Source organism: Spermophilus citellus (genome assembly GCF_964194105.1).
Source record: "Spermophilus citellus genome assembly, chromosome: 10".
Lineage (NCBI taxonomy): Eukaryota > Metazoa > Chordata > Mammalia > Rodentia > Sciuridae > Spermophilus > Spermophilus citellus.
Window position 1 is genome coordinate 38,747,036 of NC_138197.1, and position 23,530 is coordinate 38,770,565.

General features: G+C 36.8%; 1 protein-coding gene across 4 annotated transcripts in view; it reads left to right on the forward strand.

Annotated features, from left to right (window-relative positions):
- Window positions 1-23,530, forward strand: part of BORCS5 (BLOC-1 related complex subunit 5) — a 117,762-nt gene that overhangs the window by 60,069 nt on the left and 34,163 nt on the right. For all 4 annotated transcript variants that reach the window (XR_014024141.1, XM_081310684.1, XM_081310682.1 and 1 more), the window contains exon 3: window positions 5,271-5,428. Coding sequence is in view for 3 of the 4 variants with exons in the window: in XM_081310684.1 (XP_081166810.1) it covers window positions 5,271-5,428 (158 nt within the window). In the remaining variant the exon portion in view is untranslated. The remainder of the gene's footprint in view (window positions 1-5,270; window positions 5,429-23,530) is intronic.

Sequence of the window (23,530 nt, forward strand, 5' to 3'; positions counted from 1 at the left end):
TCCTTTCAATAGTAGTCATCTTTGAGTTCAATTCCCAGCACTGCCTAATAATAATAATAATAATAGCCATCTTAATGATTGTTATCTCATCATGATTTCATTTTGTTTTTTCTTAAGGGTTTGAGTTCAGGGAAGTTAAATGGCATCACACAGGTAGTAAATGGCAGTCTCTGGATTCAAACCTAGAAAGTGCCTCTTTCTTCTCCTCTAGTAGTTTTTGAAAGTTGATGGGAGGAAGATCCTGGGAAATATGTTTGCATCTTTATTGAACATTTTGATGTGTTGGCATGTTAGATTGGGCCTATTTTGCACTTGTAGTCTATTCTGCCATAGTTTAGCCCAAACAAAGCAAGGTCGTAAGCCATTCTCTTTAAAATTTTTCCTGGTACTGGGGATTGAGCCCAGGGCCTCACACTTGAAAAGCATGTGGCTTTACCACTGAGCTATAGCCCCTACCCCATTGTTAGCCATTCTTAAGTGGCTTCTCCTGGGTGAAATTGGTACTGATATAAGGTGACTGAATGGGAGGTAAAGTTCCTAAGGAAATCAGCCATGGGGGTGTACCCTTTTTTCTAAATATCCTAAAGGAATTGATCACTAACACACATCACAAAATCCTGTAAGGAAGATGTCTGCAAGCATTTCTTTTAGGGAAGAAGGAAGTGCCTTTGAGAAATAGAGTAACATTAAGTAAAGAACACACATTGCTTAAGTGCTTTTGTCTTTGAAGTATATCGTGACCTACAGTCAAAAATCTCTTATTGTTTTTTTAAATTTATTTTTTAGTTGTTGTTGGACACAATACCTTTATTTTATTTATTTATTTTTACGTGGTGCTGAGGATGGAACCCAGGGCCTCGAACGTGCTAGGCAAGCGCTCTACTGCTAAGCCAAGGTATTAGTTGAAGCTGGCATAACAGAATTCCATGAACTGAGTTATGGTTTTAGATGGTAAAGGGGAGGGTAAAAGTGTAATTCCTTTGACTTTGAAGTTGGCTAGGCAACTTAAACAGCAAACATTTATTCCTCAAAATTCTTATAGCGGGCTGGGGATGTGGCTCAAGCGGTGGCGCGCTCGCCTGGTATGCGTGCGGCCTGGGTTCGATCCTCAGCACCACATACAAACAAAGATGTTCTGTCCGCCGAAAACTAAAAGATAAATATTTAAATAAATAAATAAAGGTTTTTTTAAAAAAAAATTCTTATAGCTAGGAAGTATAAGATCAAGGTGCCAGCAAATTTGGTTCTGGGTGGGGATACTGCTTTTTGGGCTTGCAAATGGTAAATACTGGAGATTATTTCCTGAAACCATGTTGAAGCCACTTTATGCATGGATGAAGAGTGGGCCCCAGGGAATGGGTGAGAAATAGACTGGCTATCTACAGAGCCAGCAAACTGCCATCTGTACCTACCCCTTTGTGTAAAGTGTTGAGTGGAAAAATCATTAGGGCTAGAAATTTGGAAACATTTTGCTGAGTAATCCTTTTCATTCAGAAATGTCAGGTATAGGGAGAAAACCCACAGTTTTTTAAAAGCACAGTATGGAGCCATATGGGTATTAACTTGAGTTCTTCAACCCTGATGAACTTGGTTACTTCTAGAACTAGAAATTAGTATTAAAGAGTATTAGAGTATATATTTAGAAACAATATAATGAGCTCCATTTCCTATTAAACAGTCCAGAACTTTCAATCTATTTATCTTTGATATTATGATGTTAAAAATTATACAACATATTATATAAAAAAGAAAAATCTCTATTATAAATCATTACAAAAGTATTCTGAAATAATTTATGCTATGTAGTTCATTCTGTATCAATGGTAAGACAATATTGTATTTGTTGTCTCTAGAATTTGCCTGAAGTGTTGTGACTTTGTTGCTTCAAAAGTAGGAAAGCAGCCTATCTTCTTTTTTTTCTCTCTTCTGTCTTACCCCTTCTGGGATCCAGAGAAGGGGTTTGTGGCAAATATTTGGAGATTCAGAGGTGATGGAAGCACATTCTGATAATAGATCCATACCTGAGTTATGGTTTTAGATGGTTAAGGGGAGGATAAAAGTATAATTCCTTTGACTTTGAAGTCGGTTAGGCAACTTAAATTGAACAACTTCATGTGCTTTTTAAGACTTAGCAACTTTCTCAAGTCCTCCTCCTCTTGCCCTTCCATACCTTTTTCATTAAGAAATAGAGTAAGGGTTTTGTTTTATGAGCTATGGTTGGGTTCTTGGCTCTTTGCTTCAAGCATCTAATAGCGTGGACTGGCATTGTAGTTTCCCTCCTTATTCTGCATCACAAATTCCAGCAGTCTGCTCAAGCATTGGAGACCTTCCTCATTCCTCTTGAAAGGGCAGATCAACACTGAGACAAGGCCTCACTTTTAGATGTATGTGGAACATGCAGAGGAGTGATCCTGGGAAGTCACCTTTCCTCATAAAGTCTTTCTTAGCTCGCTCTCTCCTAGGAATTCTGCAGTAAACTTTAGTCTAACTTGAGAGTCTTTTATGTGCCAGTTGCTATGCTATAGATAACAGTTGTAAAGGTAAGCAACATTTGGTCCTTATCTTCAGCCAGCTCAATTTACTACCACACTTTTAATCACTTTGGAGAAGATGCTGTTTGAAGGTTTGTTCAGTAACATAAACCTTGGTCAGGATGGAAGATAACTGGTTTTCAATTTAAAGAAAATGAATAATGGGCTAGGGGAAAAGGGGAGACCTGCCCAAGAAGACATTAAAAATAGATGGGAAAGACAAAAAGCCACTTTTTGTTAAAATGAATTTGTTCATTTAAAAAAAATTTTAAGGAGAAATGCATTCATTTGGTTAATAAAATTATGTTAAAAGTGTATTATGAAAGTTTCCTTGCTCTCCATCTAATTCTTATATAAAGGTTTCTTTATTTAAACATAAACTAATCTCAACAATTTTATTTACTTACACATTCCCATTTTTACATGATAATCGCGTACTCCGTTTGCTACTCTCTATACCCCTTTTTTATTATTTAGAGTAGTAAGGAGATATTTCCCATGTGAGTACATAGAAACTTCCTCATTATTTTCTGCATTCATGTATTATTAGTTATAGATGTACCTTGATTTAACAAGCCTCCTATTGGTCGGCATTGAGATCTTTCTTTGCTGCCTATTGGGGGAACCTGGGTAAAGAATCGTGTATGTAGATTTAAATAAAAATTTCAGTTAAAAAAACTATTGCTACTAATATTGAATTCACCACAAGATACTATTTGCAGGTAGATCAATTCAAATAACATGTTTTTTTTGTGTTAGGACTACAGTGGATTAGCTGAGAGACCAAGAGCTGGCAGTGTAATGTTGGGGAACCCTAGGAGTATATTGGGTTCCAGACCTGCACTTCACTTTGTCAGGTCCCATAAAAATATGAGAGCATGGGCCAGCACATCCAAAGATTTTTCTGGGGCAACCCAACCGGGTATCCTCTCATAGTGTCTTTGGTTGGGCACAGGGACATTTGTTTAAGCACCAGTGTGTCAGAACATTGAGGGTTTGGATGTTAATGATTGGGGAGCAGGACTGGGAAAGGGCCCCTCAAGATGAGCATTGATGTGAGTGGATCTGTCCCGTCATGCCCAGCATGTTTCCTGTTGTCACCTGATTTTGCTGTACCTTGTGCTATAGCATTGGCTCTAGTATGAGATGGAGCATAGTGTGGCATAGTGGATCGTTAAGACCCTACTAGGGATTCTCTAAGGCCAAAACTCTTATTTTTTTTTTAAGATTTTTTTTAAGATGGACACAATATCTTTATTTTTATGTGGTGCTGAGGATCAAATCCAATGCCTCCTATGTATGAGGCAAGCGCTCTATCACTGAGCTATAACCCCAGCCCCACAAAACTCTTTTTGTAACAATACTTAGACATTATTTGCAAATCACTCTTTCTCGTATTGAAGTCACTGGAGTTTTCCAGAGGCTTTTTGATATGAAATAGCAGATTAAATGCAGAAGCTGGTAGGATAATCCAGCTATTTTCTATTAAGGCAGTCATTAAAAAAATAACATAAACCAATGCTATTCTTCTTGTTTTTTTTGTTTTGGAAAATTCAGATATTTCCCTCAAAATATAGTATTCATGTTACCATGTCATAGTGTTATCATTTTAAAATTATTTAATTTTAAGAACTTTTGCAGTTTTAATTAAAAATTTTTTTAATTGTAGTTGGACACAATACCTTTATTTTATTTATTTATTTTTATGTGGTGCTAAGGATCGAACCCAGTACCTTACCTGTGCTAGGCAAGCACTGTACCGCTGAGCCACAACATCAGCCCTCAGTTTTAATTTTTAATAGGTTAATAGCAATAGACAAAACCCACATAAGCAAAAGCTCTTTGGGGCTCTCAGTAATTTTTTGAGGATGTGAAGGGGTTCTGATATCAAGAAATTTGTGAACTGTTGCCTTGACAGAAAGCACTTGGCAAAAAGTTCATAGGCTTCACTTCTGGCCAAGGCTTTGCTTTATGACTGAGTAAGTCACTTAATCTCTTTATTTGGTTTCTTCTTATAACCTTTTCTACACTCCTTAAGGAAAAGAGAATGCTCTGCTTTCTCTTCAGATTGTATAAATCTTTTGCCTTTTACTAAAGAAAAGATATATATATGAAAGGCTAATTTGAAAATGTGATGCTCTATGCTAAAATCAGGGGAGTTTAATAGTTATGTAACTAAACTTATGTGGAAGGAAGATGTGAAGAATGAGAGTTTAGATCATGTTAGCAGATAGTCTACTTGCATCTCCTTCTAGCAGTTTCTGTATACATTTTATTTCTTCTCAGTTTTTCAGACAGCCATTTTAATTATTGTAAGAAAGTAAATACATCTTCCAGCATTTTCAGTCAAGTAGGGATTTCTATTTATAATACTTGAAGTAGTGTGATACAAAGTCAGGACTTTTGAAAGAAACACATTACTGGATAGATGGCTTTGGGAAAGTTTCTCAACCTCTCTGTTTTTTGGCTTCCTCATCTGTAAAATGAAGCTAATAGTGCCTTATTTTCCAGAGAATTGTGAGTGTGAAAGACAATGCACAGGAAGCATTTGGAAAAAGTGGTTAGTACATGATAGATGCTACATAAATGATAGTTGCAATGATTGTCATTAGCATTTTTAAAAAGATCCAAGATTAAATTTGTCTCTTACCGTCATGACTGAACTTATTACACCAGTTTATTCACAAATATATTACCAAAAACTTCCATTTCATTTTATTCTTTTTTTGTCTGTTGAAGGGCTATTGAGTGGCCAGACTTCCCCAACAAATACCAAATTGGAGAAACTGGATTCTCAGCAGGTGTTGCAGCTGTGCCTCCGATATCAGGATCACCTGCACCAGTGTGCAGAAGCTGTTGCTTTTGATCAGAATGCTTTGGTTAAACGAATCAAAGAGGTAATGTGCTGTGGGAAAATAGCATTGATGACTCATTATCGTGAAACCCTGTAACCCTGGAATGCTTTGCTACTGGGCACAATAGCCAGTGATCCTGGCTTTATGGGAAGTAGTTATTTTCCCTCAAAGGCTTGGCATTTGTCCCCATTGCTTGGAGGAGGTGGTCTTTCGTAGCAGTAAATGTGATGGTGACAAGTGGTCCATAAGCTAGATTAACCTAGAGTTTGAATTCTGGTTCACTACTAATTTGGTTGGAAGTTAAGTTTAAGTTCTCTGTATCTCAATATCTTTATGATAAATTGGGCTAATAGTAATAACCTAACTCAAGAGTTAAGTGACAGTGAAATTACTAGGTGTTAGCTGTTATTAATATGTGTAAAGTCCTGCCATGCTAATTTGTTCTGGCTAACATTATATCTTTGAATTGACTTTAGCTGTTTATTATATATAATTTATATTTTCCTTCCCTATAAGTTATCATTTCTTTGAAAATAGAAATCTTGACATCTCCCTCAATTATATTTTTCACTGTTAGCATATGAAAAGCTCAGTTATTATTCTTGATTATATGGAAATGATTATGCCTACTTAATACTTTTTTATTATTAAGTTATTTATTCTAATTTATTATATATGATGGCAGAATGCAATTCATTTCATTTTATACATATAGAGCACAATTTTTCAAGTCTCTGGTTGTACACAAAGTATTTTCACACTATTCTTGTCTTCATACATGTACTCAGGGTAATGATGTCTAACTCATTCCACCATCTTTCCTACCCTCATGCCCCCTCCTTCCCCTTTGGCCCTATCTAAAGTTCCTCCATTCCTCCCATGCCCCCCCAATCCCCATCGCCATTATGAGCATCCTCATATCAAATAAAACATTCAGCCTCTGTTTTGGGGGGATTGGCTTACTTCATTTACCATTGTATTCTCCAGCTCCATCCATTTACCTGCAAATGGCAGGGTTTTATTCTCTTTTAATGCTGAATAATATTCCATTGTGTATATATACCAGTTTCCCTATCCATTTATCTACTGAAGGGCATCTGAGTTGGTTCCACAATTTAGCTATTGTGAATTGTGCTGCTATAAACATTGATGTGGCTGTGTCCCTGTACTATGCTGACTATGCTGTTTTTAAGTCCTTTGGGTATAGTACAAGGAGTAGAATAGCTGGGTCCAATGGTGGTTCCATTCCAAGTTTCCCAAGGAATCTTCATACTGCTTTCTAGATTGGCTGTACCAATTTGCAGTTTCATCAGCAATGTATGAGTGTGCCTTTTCCCCACATCCTCGTTAACACTTAAGTTGTTTATATTCTTGATAGCTGCCATTCTGACTAGAGTGAGACAAAATCTTAGAGTAGTTTTTATTGGCATTTCTCTAATTGCTAGAGATGTTGAACATTTTCTCATATTTGTTGACTGATTGTATAGCCTCTTCTGAGAAGTAGACTATTCAATTCCTTGGCCCATTTATTGATTGTTTTATTTGTTTTATTGGTATTAAGGTTTTGAGTGCTTTATAGACCCTAGAGATTAGTGCTCTATCTGATGTGCTTGTGGTAAAGATTTGCTTCTATTCTGTAGGCTCTCTGTTCACCTCACTGATTGTTTCTTTTGCTGAGAAGAAGCTTTTTAGTTTAAATAATTCCCATTTATTGATTCTTGGTTTTAATTCTTGCACTATAGGAGTCTTATTAAGGAAGTTGGGGCCTAATCCCACACGATGGAGATTTGGGCCTACTTTTTTTTCCATTAAGCACAAGGTCTCTGGTTTAATTCCTAGGTCCTTGATCTACTTTGAGTTGAGTTTTGTGCATGGTGAGAGATAGAGGTTTAATTTCATTTTTTTAAAAATATTTTTTAGTTGTAGTTGGGCACAATATCTTTATTTTATTTGTTTATTTTTATGTGGTGCTGAGGATTGAACCCAGTGCCTCGTACACACCAGGCGAGTGCTCTATCACTGAGCCACAACCCCAGCCCTTAATTTCATTTTGTTAAACGTGGATTTGCAGTTTTCCAAACACCACTTGTTGAAGAGGCTATCTTTTCTCCAATGTACGTTTTTGGTGCCTTTGTCTAAAATGAGATAACTGTAGTAATTTGGGTTAGACTCTGTGTCCTCTATTCTGTATAGGTCTACAGGTCTATTTTGGTGCCAATACCATGCGGCAAAAATTGATCACTTCAACAACGATAAGAATACAAATATAGGCGACCATTGATCATACCAACAAAGAGATAAGATAGCAAATACAGTTAGCAAGAGATTACTTTAAGAAAGAGAAAGAGATTCTGAAAACAAACAAAACCCAGAAATCCTTGAAATGAAAGAAACAATAAGCCAAATAAAAAAACTCAATAGAACGCATTACCAACAGACTAGATCACTTGGAAGACAAGACCACCAACAATGAAGACAAAATATACAATCTTGAAAATAAAGTTGACCTCACAGTGAGATGGTAAGAAACCATAAACAGAATATCCAAGAATTATGGAATACCATCAAAAGACCAAATTTAAGATTTATTGGGATAGAGGAAGGTTCAGAGATTCAAACCAAAAGAATGCATAATTTCTTCAATGAAATAATATTAATACTTCTTTTGTGAGGAAAAACACAATATCATTCAAGTCAAAGTATAATAGACCAAACAACATGATACAAATGTTTTATAATTACAGATAACAGTGTAAGTTATTCTTTTTTAGAGCTAAAATGTATCATTGATGAAGCCACTGTATGGCAAAGTTCTGGAAGCAACAAGGGATGAGTAAATATATCTTCTAAAGTTTTATATCAAGAAGGGATTTATATTCCTGACAACTAGAGGTAGTGTCATATAAAGGAAAGGTCAGGAGCTGTATCTTAGAGAAAGTATGTATATGGATGGTATTCCCTGGATTTGTTCAACAAATGGCTTTTGGGTCATTTATACTGGTGAAAGAAGATGGACTTGAAGAAACACAAGAAATGGGCTGAGAATCACGGCAAGTTACTTTCCAATTAGTAATAGAGGCAGTGAATCCTTGAATTACAAAGCAGTCATTAGTTATATTAACAGATTTAAATAGGCCAATACCTCCTGTGTTTTAGTACTTAATCTTTTATAAAATGTTGCTTATATGTGCTCTTCTTTCATGGATTAAATACTTTCACTTGAAAAACTATTAAATACAACCTTTTGTATTACTTGGCATTGCTGTATCCTTCTAAATATTATAAATTTATTTTACTATATTATATTCTACAGAGCTCTACTGTAGAATAGACTATGTGTGACTATGTATCAGCAATCACTTGGGGTTTTTTGGTTTGTTTGAAATCGGATCTTTCTCTCTCTCCCTCAGTCAGTCTAGGCTTTGGTCTTTAAATCATTATTTTATTAATTTACCAAATGATACTAATGCTGCCCTTCATTGGGTGGGATTTGGGAACCATAGGTCTAGAGCACTGTTTTACAAATTAAATTCTATAAAACTAGTTCAAGAGAGAGAAGGACAAATTTTTTTTTTTGCACACTCTAAACCACCATTCTTTAGAGAGAACAGTGCATATTTTAAAATTTTTTATGTGTCTTATAATAAAGGAAACTGGCACTTTTCAAACTTATTTGACCTCAGAACTCTTATCTTAAAGGTCATATATATTAACATCCCATAGAAGTAAAGATTTTTTTAGGACATTGAGAAATGAATGCTCTTGTAGATGTAAGATTTTAACCATTTTTGACCATTGTGCTGGAAATTAACTCTGACATTGATCTCAAAAGAAAGTTTTTAGAATAATAAATTGGCTTTTCGATGCTGCTGCTTTTTAAAAGGTCCTCCAATCCAGATCTTGTTTTTCAGATTAGGACAGTGTAGTACAGAGATTGACTAACTAGCTCAGTGTCAGATGCTCTGTAAAGTATTTAGTGGCTGGTAGCACCTCACAGAGCTCCTCATTATATACCACACTGTCAAGACTTTAGAACAGTGTTCCTTGGCCCTGACCACATGTTAGAATCGACTGCAAATGTTTTTCTGTAATATAGATGATGGAAAATTTTACACACACACTGAAGAAAATGGACTAATATGGTGAAGTTTCTGCATTCATCATTATTCAGTTACTGAATTCATCAGTAAAGCCCACTCACTGGCTGCCACCTCCACAACTAGCCTATTTTATAGTTTTATTTTATTCATATTTAAGTGTGTAACTTTAAAATTAAGTATTCTTTTAAAAAAAACAAGTTTGGAGGTAGATACATTTAACCTGATTTCAACATTATACAATGTATTCATGCCTCAAAACATCACCCTACCCTACTAATATATGTAATTTTCATGTTTTCAAGTATCAATTAAAAACAAATACAGAAAATAAAAGTTTAAAGGTTAAGAAAAAAGCTTTTTAATTAATTTTAAACTTTGAAAAGTCACAAAAATTTAGAGAATATCTGAATACTCCTCTTGCAGCTTTTCCTAAAGTCAGCATCTTACTTAATCATAGTATAGCAATCAAAACCAGGTAATTAGTATTGGTACAAACTGTTAACTAAATTGAGACCTTATTTAAATTTCACCAGCTTTTCTGCTAAAAAAGTACTTCACAATACTGTTATAACTAAAATACTTACTAGTGATTCCTTAAATTATTTAGTATAGCTGAGGTATGTTTCAGAAATACACATGCCAAGGTTTTACTCCAGACTAATAAGATCAAAATCTTTGAAGGGCAGTGAGAGAAGGGAGGGTATTTAAGAAATTGTTCCAGGTGCTTCTAGTATGTATTCAGAATTGCTGGCATTCTGGAACTTTCATCTAAAAATATTAAACTGAGTTTCAAATTGTTTGAATAGGAGCTATGGTTGTGGCTCAAGTGTAGAGCGCTCACCTAGCACACATGAGGCAGTGGGTTCAATCCTCAGCACCACATAAAAATAAATAAATAAAATAAAGGTATTGTGTTAATCTACAACCAAAAAATATTTTTTAAAAATTGTTTGAATAATCAGTAAAAACTGAGCATGCCTAATTCAAAATCTGAAATGCTCCAAAGTCCAAAACTTTTTGAGTGCCAACATGATGCCACAAGTGGAAAATTTTTACCTGACCTCATGACAATTTGCAGGTGCATTAAAAATAATGTGAATAATTATCTTCAGGCTGTGTACATAAGGTATATATTACACATAAAATGAATTTTTTCTTTAAATGTGGGTGCTATCTCTAATATATCTCATTATGTATATGCAAATATTTCAAAATCTAAAACATTTTTGGTCCCAAGCATTTTGGAAAGGGATAGTCAACCTGTAAAATTAAAAATTTAATGATTAAAGAAAAAAAAGGATTTAAAATTTGAATTTATTTTAGATTCAAAGAGAAGTCACAAAAAATAATTCAAAAATAGAGAGTACCTGAATACTCCCTATGAATACCAAGGATTATTGCAAAACGGAGAACAGTCCTCACAGTACTGAGCAACATCTCAGAAACTCTCTCAGGGCGGAGGATGTAAACATGTTTCAAAGTTTCCATTGGTGATTTAATGTGTCCATTGTGTCTCTGTTGGTAAGTATTAGCAAATTCCTGGAACATGTGTATCTAACTTTGCTCACTATAAACCTAACCGGTTAAAATTAATCACTTCCAAATGAATAAGGCAGAGGATGTCGTTTTGGTCAAACACCAATTCTCTGATATCATTTCAGATGTTTCCTGGAAATTTGATTAGAAGTGTGAAGAAGTAATAGCATGTTGTAATACGTGTTGAAAAGTAGGGTAACTTAGTAACCATGGTAAATTATGTATTAGTGGAAATGCAGAACCTGATTCAACTAGAGGTCCATAAAGTTACAGTGCCTGTGATCACTTAAGTTCAGATCAAAGGGAAACATGGCCATAACAATTTCTGATTCAGATAAAAGAAAATCTAAGTTAGCTCAGCTTTCCTTGTGTTAAGTACGGATGATGCTCTTGAATTATGTTAATGTTTACAGCTGTACACTTGAGGGGAGAGAAGGAATGAAAGTAGTTGCTTTCACAGAATCTTGTAATATACCTTGATCAGTAGTTTCCTCGATAGCTATGGGATTACCACCTTCACCCAGCCAGCCAACATTACTGAACAACTATTACAGACCCACTTAGTGGGAGGTCCATTGTGGGTTACAGAGAAACCTGACATTGTCCTTCTCTGAGAGCTTTATCTGGATGCAGGAATGAAGATGCATACAGCAAAATTATGAAAGATAAGACACCGTCAACAGTGAGTGCTTAACTAAAGTTCTATATGAGTTAAAAGATCAGAATTTCCTGGAACAGTTGGAATTAAGCTAGGTCTTAGAGAAAACCAGGATTTGGGAAGTGAATGGAGAGGAAACGGGGGGGGGGCATTGTTGGTGAGGAACAGCTTAACAGTTGTCTTGGAAGGAAATTAATTTTGGGGCTTCAGGCACAATAAGGAAATTATTTGACTTTTGGCAAACACACTCAAAGAAATATCTGCATTCAGGACCATACCAAGAATGTTGGAATTGGAAGGACCCTAGAGACTCTCCAGTCCAGCACTCTCATTATTTATGTATAGGAATCGAAGAGTGTTAGAGCAATTTACCAGGGGTCACAAGTGAGTTGTGGCCAAAATTAAAATAAATAAGATCAAGGGGGATTTCTATGGTTTTAGGTTTTTTTTGGTTTTTGTTTTCCAGGTAGCACTATTAAACATGTTTATCGGTCCAGGGGCAAGAGGCAGAAAAGATCAAAGATGAAGGGGAAAATGTCATGGAGGAGGCAGGAGAGGGTAAGGCTTAGCCCCCTATAGCACCTTATTTTGTGAGCACTAGGCAGATGGCAGGCAAGTTTCTGAAGCGAGGATACCTGCTGCAGACCAGTCACACCCTGAAGCTTGGGTATTGTCTGGGAAGAAGTGATGAGCATTAAGAGGCATGAAGGTCTCTGTTGCGATTGGGAAAACTTGTATTGATTTTTGTATTTGTAGATGATTTGGCATAGTGGTTCTGAATGTGAACTAGAAAGCCCCATTGCTGGAGTTCAAATCCTGGCACTGCCTCTTAACTAGCTGTGTGGCCTTGAACAAGCTATATAATCCTTCTGATCCTCAGTTTCCTCTTTTGCTCAGTGGATAAGAATAGTATCTGCCTCTGAGAAATTTTTTTGAGGGTTAAATGAGTTACTCTGTGTGAAGTGCCTGAGCCTGTGCCTGTCACATAGTAAACACTTCAGCGTCAGCTCTTTTTTTTTTATTTTATTATTTTTTTATTGGTTGTACACAACATTACAAAGCTCTTGACATATCATGTTTCATACATTAGATTGAAGTGGGTTATGAACTCCCAATTTTACCCCAAATGCAGATTGCAGAATCACGTCGGTTACACAGCCACAATTTTACATAATGCCCTATTAGTAATTGTTGTATTCTGCTACCTTTCCTATCCCCTACTATCCCCCCTCCCCTCTCCTCCCCTCCCATCTTCTCTCTCTACCCCATCTACTGTAATTCATTTCTCTCCTTACTTATTTTCCCATTCCCCTCACAACCTCTTATATGTAATTTTGTATAGCAATGAGGGTCTCCCTCCATTTCCATGCAATTTCCCTTTTCTCTCCCTTTCCCTCCCATCTCATGTCTCTGTTTAATGTTAATCTTTTCTTCCTGCTCTTCCTCCCTGCTCTGTTCATAGTTGCACTCATTATATCAAAGAAGACATTTGGTATTTGTTTTTTAGGGATTGGCTAGCTTCACTAAGCATAATCTGCTCTAGTGCCATCCATTTCCCTGCAAATTCCATGATTTTGTCATTTTTTATTGCTGCATAGTACTCCATTGTGTATAGATGCCACATTTTTTTTATCCATTCATCTATTGAAGGGCATCTGGGTTGGTTCCACAGTCTACCTATTGTGAATTGTGCTGCTATGAACATCGATGTGGCAGTATCCCTGTAGCATGCTCTTTTAAGGTCTTCAGGGAATAGTCTGAGAAGGGCAATAGCTGGGTCAAATGGTGGTTCCATTCCCAGCATTCCCAGGAATCTCCAAACTGCTTTCCAAATTGGCCGCACCAATTTGCAGTCCCACCATCAATGTACAAGAGTACCCTTTTTCCTACATCCTCGCCAGCACTTGTTGTTGTTTGACTTCATAGTGGCTGCCAATCTTACTGGAGTGAGATGGTATCTTAGGGTGGTTTTGATTTGCATTTCTCTGACTGCTAGAGATGGTGAGCATTTTTTCATGTACTTGTTGATTGATTGTATATCCTCCTCTGAGAAGTGTCTGTTCAGGCCCTTGGCCCATTTGTTGATTGGGTTATTTGTTATCTTATTGTCTAATTTTTTGAGTTCTTTGTATACTCTGGATATTAGGGCTCTATCTGAAGTGTGAGGAGTAAAAATTTGTTCCTATGATGTAGGCTCCCTATTTACCTCTCTTATTGTTTCTCTTGCTGAGAAAAAACTTTTTAGTTTAAGTAAGTCCCATTTGTTGATTCTTGTTATTAACTCTTGTGCTATGGGTGTCTTATTAAGGAATTTGGAGCCCGACCCCACAATATGTAGATCGGAGCCAACTTTTTCTTCTATCAGATGCAGAGTCTCTGATTTGATATCAAGCTCCTTGATCCATTTTGAGTTAACTTTTGTGCATGTCGAGAGAAAGGGATTCAGTTGCATTTTGTTGCATATGGATTTCCAGTTTTCCCAACACCATTTGTTGAAGATGCTATCCTTCCTCCATTGCATGCTTTTAGCCCCTTTATCAAATATAAGATAGTTGTAACTTTGTGGATCAGTCTCTGTGTCCTCTATTCTATACCATTGGTCCACCTGTCTGTTTTGGTACCAGTACCATGCTGTTTTTGTTACTATTGCTCTGTAATATAGTTTGAAATCTGGTATCGCTATACCGCCTGATTCACACTTCCTGTTTAGAATTGCTTTTGCTATTCTGGGTCTTTTATTTTTCCATATGAATTTCATGATTGCTTTATCTATTTCTACAAGAAATGCCGTTGGGATTTTGATTGGCATTGCATTAAACCTATAGAGAACTTTTGGTAATATCGCCATTTTGATAATGTTAGTTCTGCCTATCCATGAACAGGGTATATTTTTCCATCTTCTAAGATCTTCTTCTACTTCTCTCTTTAGGGTTCTGTAGTTTTCATTGTATAAATCTTTCACCTCTTTTGTTAGGTTGATTCCCAAGTATTTTATTTTTATTTTTTTGAGGATATTGTGAATGGAGTGTTTTTCCTCATTTCCGTTTCAGAAGTTTTGTCGCTGATATACAGAAATGCCTTTGATTTATGTGTGTTGATTTTATATCCTGCCACTTTGCTGAATTCATTTATTAGTTCTAGTAGTTTCTTTGTAGACCCTTTTGGGTCTTCTAGGTATAGAATCATGTCATCCGCAAATAGTGATAATTTAAGTTCTTATTTTCCAATTTTTATGCCTTTAATTTCTTTCGTCTGTCTAATTGCTCTGGCCAGTGTTTCGAGAACTATATTGAATAGAAGTGGTGATAGAGGCATCCCTGTCTTGTTCCAGATTTTAGAGGGAATGCCTTTAACTTTTGTCCATTCAGAATGATGCTAGCCTGAGGCTTAGCATAGATAGCTTTTACAATGTCGAGGTAAGTTCCTGTTATCCCTAGTTTTTCTAATGTTTTGAACATAAAGGGATGCTGTACTTTGTCGAATGCTTTCTCTGCGTCTATCGAGATGATCATATGGTTCTTATCTTTAAGTCTATTGATGTGGTGAATAACATTTATTGATTTCCGTATATTGAACCATCCTTGCATCCCAGGGATGAATCCTACTTGATCATGGTGCACAATTTTTTTGATGTGCTTTTGAATCCGATTCGCCAGAATTTTATTGAGGATTTTTGCATCTAGGTTCATTAGAGATATTGGTCTGTACTTTTCTTTCTTTGAGGTGTCTTTGTCTGGTTTCGGAATCAGGGTGATGTTGGCCTCATAGAATGAATTTGGAAGAGCTCCCTCTTTTTTCTATTTCCTGAAATAACTTGAAAAGTATTGGTATTAATTCTTCTTTAAAGGTTTTGTAAAACTCCGCTGTATACCCATCCGGTCCTGGGCTTTTCTTGGTTGGTAGTCTTTTGATGGCTTCTTCTATTTCATCCATTGATATTGGTCTGTTCAAATTGTGTGTATCCTCCTGACTCAGTCTGGGCAAATCATATGACTTAAGAAATTTATCGATGTCTTCACTATCTTCTATTTTATTGGAATATAGGTTTTCAAAATAATTTCTAATTGTCTTCTGTATTTCTGTAGCATCTGTTGTGATATTGCCTTTTTCATCCCGTATGTTAGTAATTTGAGTTCTCTCTCTACTTCTCTTCGTTAGCATGGCTAAGGGTCTGTCAATCTTATTTATTTTTTCGAAGAACCAACTTTTAGTTTTGTTAATTTTTTCAATAGTTTCTTTTGTTTCAATTTCATTGATTTATGCTCTGATTTTAATTATTTCTTGCCTTCTGCTACATTTGCTGTTGTTTTGCTCTTCCTTTTCTAGGGCTTTGAGATGAAGTGTGAGCTCATTTATTTGTTGGTTTTTTTTCTTTTTTTGAGGAATGACCACCAGGCGATGAATTTTCCTCTTAAAACTGCTTTCATTGTGTCCCATAGATTCCGATATGTTGTGTCTGTATTTTCATTTGTCTCTAAGAATTTTTTTATTTCCTCCTTTATGTCTTCTGTAACCCATTGATCATTCAGTAACATATTGTTCATTTTCCATGTGATGTAGGATTTTTCCTTCCTTTTTTTATCATTGATTTCCAGTTTCATTCCATTATGATCAGATAAAATGCATGGTATTATCTCCACCCCTTTATATTTACTGAGTGTTGCCCTATGGCATAATATATGGTCTATTTTTGAGAAGGATCCATGTGCTGCTGAGCAAAAAGTATATCCATTTGATGATGGTTGATATATTCTATATATGTCAGTTAAGTCTAGGTTATTGATTGTGATATTGAGTTCTATAGTTTCTTTATTCAACTTTTGTTTGGAGGATCTGTCCAATGGTGAGAGAGGTGTGTTGAAGTCACCCATAATTATTGTGTTTTGGTCTGTTTGATTCTTGAACTTGAGGAGAATTTGTTTTATGAATGTCACAGCACCATTATTTGGTGCATAAATATTGATAATTGTTATGTCTTGTTGGTGAATGGTTCCTTTTAACAGTATATAATGTCCTTCTTTATCCCTTTTGATTAACTTAGTCTTGAAGTCGATTTTATTCTATATGAGGATGGCCACCCCTGCTTGCTTACGAGGACCGTGTGCGTGGTATATTTTTTCCCATCCTTTCACCTTCAGCCTGTGTATGTCTTTTCCAGTCAGATGTGTCTCCTGGAGGCAGCATATTGTTGAATTTGTTTTTTTAATCCATGATACCAGCCTATGTCGCTTTATTGGAGAGTTTAAGCCATTAATGTTTAGAGTCACTATTGATATATGGTTTGTACTTCCATCCATGTTTGATTATTTATCCTTTTTTTAAAAAAATTAGTTTGTTTCTCCATGATTATCTTTCCCCTCGCCCTCTGTCTTTACCGAGGCACTTCCCACTGATGGTTTTGGTTATTGTTTTTCGTTTCTTCCTCGTGTAGTGTTTTGCTCAAAATGCTTTGCAATGCAGGTTTTCTGGCTGCAAATTCTTTTAACTTTTGTTTATCATGAAAGATCTTTATTTCGTTGTCATACCTGAAGCTTAATTTTGCTGGATACAGAATTCTTGGTTGGCATCCATTGTCTTTCAGTGTTTGAAATACATTGTTCCATGACCTTCTTGCTTTCAGTGTCTGTGATGAAAAATCCATTGTTAACCTTATTGGTTTACCCCTGAATGTAATCTGTCTCCTTTCTCTTGTAGCTTTTAATATTTTCTCTTTGTTCTGTATATTGGATATCTTCATAACAATGTGTCTTGGCGTTGGTCTACTGTGATTTTGTGTGCTCGGTGTCCTGTATGCATCTTCAATTTGTATATCTGTTTCCTTTTTTATTTCTGGAAAGTTTTCTGTAATTATTTCATTCAGCAGGTTACTCATTCCCTTGGTTTGAATCTCTGTACCTTCTTCCGTCCCGATGACTCGTAAGTTTGATTTTTTTATGTTATCCCATAACACTTGGATGTTTTTCTTGTGATTTTTTACCAGCCTTTCTGAGTTGGCTAGACTCTTTTCAAGATGATATATTTTGTCTTCATTATCTGACGTTCTGGCTTCTACTTGCTCCACTCTGTTAGTGATACTCTCAATTGAGTTTTTAATTTGGTTTATCGTTTCCTTCATTTCTAGAATTATTGTTTGATTATTTTTTATAATCTCTATCTCCTGATAAAGATGCTTAACTTCTTCTTTTATCTGTTTATGTAATTCATTCTCAATGTGTTCTTTCGCTGCTTGAATTTGCTGTCTTGTATCCTCTTTAAGGTTCCATTCCATCTGTCTAAGGTGTTCCTTGAGTTCTTTATATGACCATTTTTCTGATGACTCTAGGTCCTCCTGAATATTTAGGCTGTCCTGCATTGTTTGTACTCCTTTTCTTCCTTGCTTTTTGAAGCTGCTCATGTTACTTCTTGTTCTGTTTGACTGCTGAGTTACTGTTTAATCCTATAAATTTATTTGATGCTTGGGAGGAAAGGTATTAGAAGGGAAGGGAAGAAGTCACTAAAGAGAATGAGAGTAAGCAAGTAGAATTCAAGGAAGGGGGGATAAGATAATTGAAAAGAAATGAAAAGACAAAAGAAAGAAAAGGAAATAAAAAAAGGAAAAAATGTTTTTAAAAAAATAAAAAAAAATTAAAATTAAAATTAGAATTAAAAAAATTTTTTAAAAATTGTAAAAAAAAATTTAAAAACAAACAAGAAAGAAAAATGAAAATGAAAGAAAAACCCAAATCAAAAAAAAAGAGAAAAGAAAAAAGAAAAAAAAATTAATAAATGCAGTCTTAGAGTTTGATTGACTTATCTTCCAGTAGGTGGTGCTGTGCCCACCAGGCCAAGTTTCTCCTGTCAATATGCGGGAACCAATCACTGTGCAGCAGTTCCTCCCAGACTGGGCGAGTCTCCAATCCTGAGTGCCTAGGGTCTCCTCTTGTGTCTAGTCACTTCCCACTTTTCCTCTAGCCAGGCCCCTCTCACGGGTGCCGCTCACCACAATACTGGCTACACGCCCGGTCTGCTGCTCCCGGGAGCCCTGTTTTCATGAACGACTGGGCACACTCTTCCAGTTTGCCATTCCCTCAGACCCTAAGTTTTAGAGCTTGGGGCTGAGAATCCTCAGCGAATTTTACTTGCCCTCCGGTAGCCACACCCCCGGTAGCTGGTGCAAGAGACCTCAGCTGTCAGCACTGGTGGGAGCGGTAGTTCTGCATCGCGGGTCGCACGCTACCTCTGATTCCCTCGGTCTGGCTATCGCGCTCACGGGAGAGCTGGGAGGGTCCCTTACGGGAGAGCTGGGAGGGGCCCTTAAGGTTTCCCCGATGTGTGGAGAGGGAAGGCTAGGGAATTACACACCTGTAGCCGCAGGTTTCAATGAAGTTATCTCCTCCGCCGCAGTCTGGTGACATCAGTTCTCTGCCATGGTGGTATCTCTTGCAAATGGCGACAGTTCGTTTCTCTTTGCCGGGTGACCAATGCAACAGGTAGGTCCTTACTGTCTCTCCCAAGCCCCGTTTCAAACCTGTGGCCATTACCTATGAAGGCTCGGTTGGCATTTACCTCCGTAGGATCAGAAGGGCTGACCAGTTGTTTCAGCCGGATGGGTTAGTGCTGAGTCACAGCTGTTTGTCTGCGGGAAGCAGGGGAACGGGAGCTTGAATTCAGCTGATCCGGGCTCAGTGTGTGTTCTGAGAGGCCCAGACTGTTCGCTCCAGATCCACGTCAGCTCAGCATTGCCTAGTGATCCTGAGCAAACAGATTTAGGTTGTTTACGACTCCCTATGCCTGCACAGCTGAAGAGGTCAGAGACTTGATCTCCCCGCGCCCGCCGCCATGTTGGAATCCTCGACTTCTCAGTGTCAGCTCTTTTTATTATCTTAAATATAAATAATGTCTAGAGGAGAAAGTCCTGATCTTATTACTCTGAAGTGGCCCAAGTAAAGTTTCTTGATCCCAGGAACAGCCTATATATTGGCCATTTTACAACTCTGCTCATATAACCCAAGTGTGATAAAGAACTGAAAAGAGGTAAGGCAGATACTCTTTAGTTTACTGTGTTTCCCTCAAACTCTGCGTGGTTTCTTTCATGCCATAAAATGTAATTTGGGGAATTTTTTTGCATTAAGAAATTTTTATTTTATTGGTTCTTCTTAGTTATACAGTAGAATCCATTTTAATAAAATTATACAAACATAGGCGATATCTTATTCTAATTAGGACCCCATTCATGTGGGTGGGCACAATGGGGTTCACTTAGGTTATTTTATATGCGTACATAGGAAAATTATGTTAGATTTATTCTCCTCTCCTTTCTATTCTTATCCCACCATGGAATTTTTGTAGTTAATTTAACTGTTCTGCTTTGTGAATAGCAAAATAGGTTCCTTGGGGAACATGGGTCTTGAGAGATATGAAAATTCATGGTAACAAATGATATATTCAGGCTGTGGACATATCAATTCTTATCATTTTGATGGTCTTCTGTGATATCTCATTCTTTCAAGTTAAGGATTTAAGTTGGCAGACAGTCATTCTCATTTTAGGTTACATCTATCATTGAAATTTGGGTTGATTGAAAGTCAAATGAGAAAGAAGCATAGTTCCTTCTCACGAATGTTTTTCCTTACAGGTGGGAGTCCCAAGGGAAGGGAGATGACAGATATACATCCCTAGGAAGATAAGAGTTTGAGTCACTTAGCATTTCTCTTATCACTGATCTGGATCATGTTTCCATTTAACTGTAGTTGCTGTCAGTGGTTAAATGTACTCATAGACTGGAATACCTTCTTAACTAAGATAAGTAAGCCACAAGGTTTTGTTTTGTTTCAGTTACTGTATGCTTGCTTAACTTTGAGAGTAAATTTATAATCTGATCACGGTAATCCCTTGTGTTTTTAATTCTTAGATGCATTGGTAAGCATACTGCATTAGCATAAACCAATCAGACGTATTGGAGGAGGGTTCTGATGAATGGGTGCGCAAAGGTTTCGTTTGTTATGAAGATCTGTTATTACACAGAATTATAAAGTGACCCTAAAGTTTCTCTAATTCAGCCCTTTTCATTGCACACACACACACACACACACACACACACACACACACACACACAAAGTCAAGGTCCTTAAAGTTTATTTTGGATTCATTCAAGACATTTCTTTCTTTAAAAAAAAATTTTTATTCTTAAGTTTTAGGTGGACACAATATCTTCATTTTACATTTATGTGGTGCTGAGGATCGAACCCAGTGCCTCATGCATGCTAGGTGAGCATTCTACAACTGAGCCACAACCTCAGCCCCTCATCCAAGACATTAATGACTTAAGATGATATAACAATCCGGGTACAGTGGTGCATGCCTCTAATCCCAGCAGCTCGGGAGGCTGAGACAGGAGGATCATGAGTTCAAAACCAGCTTCAGCAAAAATGAGGTGCCAAGCAACTCAGTGAGACCCTATCTCGAAATAAAATACTAAATAGGGCTAGGGGTGTAGCTCAGTGGTTGAGTGTCCCTGAGTTCAACCCTGGCCTCCTCCCCTCAAAAAAAATGATATGACCAGTCTTCTGAATGCTCTTCCACAGTACTGTACCATAGGTTGAATATCCCCAATTCGACGATCCAAAATCCAAGATTCTCTAAAATTCAAAACTTTTTGAGCATTGACAATCTATTAGTCAAAATAGTTTAAGATTTTGGAACATTCAGGATTTCAAATTATCAGATTAGGGATACTCAAATGGTAAAGTGTATGTAAATATTCCCAAATCCAAAAAAATCTAAAGTCTGAAACACTTCTGGCCCCAAGCATTTCTTTAAGGGATAGTCAGTCTATACTTATGTTCTCCTTCTTTGAATTCTTTGTTTGATTTTCAGTTATTCTTTTTTACCCAGCTCCTTTTTTTCACTAATAGGCATTCAACCAGTGTTTGAAGGAATGCACAAGAGCTGCAGTTTTTGGACCTGTATCCAGGGCTGGGTAGGGATTTGCTTTCTGTTGACAGTACTGTAAGGCAAAGATCTAGCTGAAAACATTTTCCCAGTATTTGACCTGATTTTGTGAACTCTTTCCTCCCAGGGTAGAGATTGATCAAGGTTAAATGGTTTGTCCCCATTGTGAAACAGCTATTGGCCAGATGACACTTACTATCTGCCTGTCCCTTTGAACTAATTTTTTTTTTTTTTGCAGTACTAGGGATGGAATCCAGGGTACTCTACCACTAAGCTACATCTCCATCCCTGTTTTTGTTTTAAGACATGGTATCATTAAGTTGCTGAGGGTCTTGCTAATAAGTTGCTCAGGCTGTCCTTGAACTTGTGATCCTCCTGTCTCAGCCTTCCAAGTTTCTGGAATTATAGGCACATGCCACCAGATCCAGCCTGAATCTCCTTTAAATAACAACATTGGTAATTCCTGTTGCTGCTTTTAAACGTATTCTGGCATTATTTGCTGCTTTCTTGATCCAAAATTATAAAATGAAGCAGAAGTGCTTATTTTAAAACTAACAGTTTTGTCAATAACATTGAGATATCTGTCTTTTTGCAGAAACAAGACATTTTAAGAAAATTTCTGTTCCCTTTCTGTCCTAAAAGTTACTGTGGTATAAATTTCAGGTTGAGATCAAGCAAAATAATTATAACCCTCCCCCATTTTGTCCTTTGGGCAACCTTTGTTTTCAGTAAGAAATATAGCTGGTCCCTGGGGTGGCAGGAAATGTAGATAGATTTGTTTTATTCTGGTTCACCTGGTAGTAAGGTATGCTGTGTAGTTCTTCCTTGGATCTGGTCCCATACTTATTTTATACCAGTGCTATCACGCCAAAAGAAATAAATCCTGGAAGAGAGCCAAGTCTAGTTTATTACTTGCTAATAGGAAAAATTGGCTTGTGTTTTTTGGTAAGCATGAGCAAAGCCCAGTTATTTGCTCTGAGATTTAACTCCATTCACATTCAGGACACTGACATATGAGCCATGTGTGAACAGCTACATTTTACCCTAATTTACCTCCCCTAAATATGCCACTGGATAGCTAGCTCTGCCTGCCCTACTAGTACTAGCCACATGTGCCAGACACTGGAACCCTTGTCCTCCCTGTCCCCATTCATTTCTAGTCTGCTTGAGTGCACAGTGTTGGAGGTCTTCTCTTGTGAAGAACCTCAGAGTGCTTGTAGTTATAAACCAGCGGGGTTGGCAGTATTTAGGGCACCTGGGATATATAAATGGTACTAGGACTGGGAAAAGATATTCCCTGTCCTATAAGTCTTTAGTGAAAAAATAATAAGGAAGTTTAGATATTGCTTCTGCTATAAATTGGATCTTGAGTGTCCCCTCACTTGTTTAGTGTTTCCCTTTCATGTTCTGGCTATCAAGTTAATGGTTTTACCTTGCCACAGGCACCTGCCATAATGTGTTACCTCACAATAGGCCCAGACAATTGTAGGCTGGAACTCTCAATATTGTGAGCCAAAATAAACTTTTACTTTTTATAAGTCAATTATCTTATTTTGTTATAATAATAGAAAGCTAACATAGTTGCAAAACCTAGAACAGTGTCTGGAAACAATAAATATTTGTTAAATGAGCAACTTAATAGATTCTGCAGTTACTTCATTTTATTAACTGGTAAGCTTTCTCATTTTGTTAGAGAAAATAAAGATTTTGAGGGTTGCAGTAGGCAGAGTAGACTAAACTGCAGCTGTAAATAGATTCAGAGATGTGTAATGGATCAAATGCAATAGAAGTTTGTTCCTTGCTCATGTTCAAAGTAGATGTTTCTTGTTAGCAGGTAACTCTCATCCATAAAGTTCAGAAATTCATATTCTTCCCATATTATAGCTCTGTCATCTCCAAGGACCACATTACTGATAGCAT